The 1,181-nt window shown below is 41.6% G+C and overlaps 1 protein-coding gene across 3 annotated transcripts in view; it reads right to left on the bottom strand.

The window, feature by feature from the left end:
- kras (v-Ki-ras2 Kirsten rat sarcoma viral oncogene homolog) overlaps positions 1-1,181 on the bottom strand; it is a 12,409-nt gene that overhangs the window by 5,005 nt on the left and 6,223 nt on the right. For all 3 annotated transcript variants that reach the window (XM_013912027.1, XM_005737622.1, XM_005737621.1), the window contains exon 4: positions 333-492. In XM_013912027.1, the coding sequence (XP_013767481.1) occupies positions 333-492 (160 nt within the window). The remainder of the gene's footprint in view (positions 1-332; positions 493-1,181) is intronic.

The raw sequence follows: 1,181 nt of genomic DNA, 5'->3' as shown, positions 1-1,181 counted from the left end.
AAAAAAAAAAAAAAAGACCAACAGAGATAGCAACACAAATCAATAATCCCTCATGATACAATCACATTCTTGTGATCCATTTCCCAAAATCATCCAGCTGTGTTACCAAAATTACCATTAGCTTACCTTTTCTGAAAAAACAATTTGATACGAAAGGAACATTTATGGAAATGACAAAACGACCAATAACCCTGAGACCACATGCACCTCCACACCATTTAACATGCTCTCCATACCTCCAGTGCAATCCCACAACAGTTTAGTGACAGAGTTGACAAATGAGCCACTTTGAGTCTTGAGGACAACACCCAGTCTGTTGTTGGGATTCTCACCTGTCTGGTTTTGGCTGAGGTCTCAATAAAGGGAATGCCGTAGCTACGTGCTAAGTCCTGAGCCTGCTTTGTGTCCACTGTCCGGGACGGGAGGTCACACTTGTTCCCCACCAGCACCATGGGGACGTCCTCAGAGTCCTTCACCCGCTTAATCTGTTCTCTACACATTCACAGCCAGAACAGAATTGCAGTTTTAGTTTCATTTTACTTGTGTAGTACTCCATTGGCTACGTAATACGATGTTAGAAAACACTGTACAAACAAACCACACTGAACACACAAAACACTTGTAGTGTACAGAATGACTTTCTATAAACTGCAAGTGTTGCTGTAGTTTTCAGAAACAAGAACATTAATGACTTAAGCTCAGCCCCTTACAGAACACTGATACACATATTCTGCTGTAGTTGTAATTCCTACAGTGTTTTTGTACATTTTAATAGAAGATCCCATATATTTACAATATTTTAGTATATCAGTAAGTTGGGGGCGGGGGGGTTGCTACAGTAAAAAAATAAATAAAACTAAATAAATAAATAGCAATGATACTGGTATTGATATTGAACCGTTCGATACAGTGCTTTCGGTTCGGTACGCATATGTATTGAACAATAAAACATTTATTTATTTTATCAACTCTTCTTCTGACGATGCTGTCTGTGTTGAGCGCTCAGTGGATCTGTGTTCGACTACCCGCCTAGGCTGCACTGTCGCGTGCAGATCCACTGAGCGCAGCGCAAGCTAGCAAGACAGAAGCTAAGCTCCTTGCAACATGGCAACTGCCTCAACGCTACCCGAAATTGAACCTCCCCCACCCTCATTCAGATCTGGCGTTTGGAACCATCTTGG

Source organism: Pundamilia nyererei, unplaced genomic scaffold, assembly GCF_000239375.1.
Source record: "Pundamilia nyererei isolate P.nyererei 1_Seehausen unplaced genomic scaffold, PunNye1.0 scaffold00078, whole genome shotgun sequence".
Taxonomy (NCBI): Eukaryota; Metazoa; Chordata; class Actinopteri; order Cichliformes; family Cichlidae; genus Pundamilia; species Pundamilia nyererei.
Note: the sequence above shows the minus strand (reverse complement) of the source record. Positions and strands in the feature narration are given on the sequence as shown.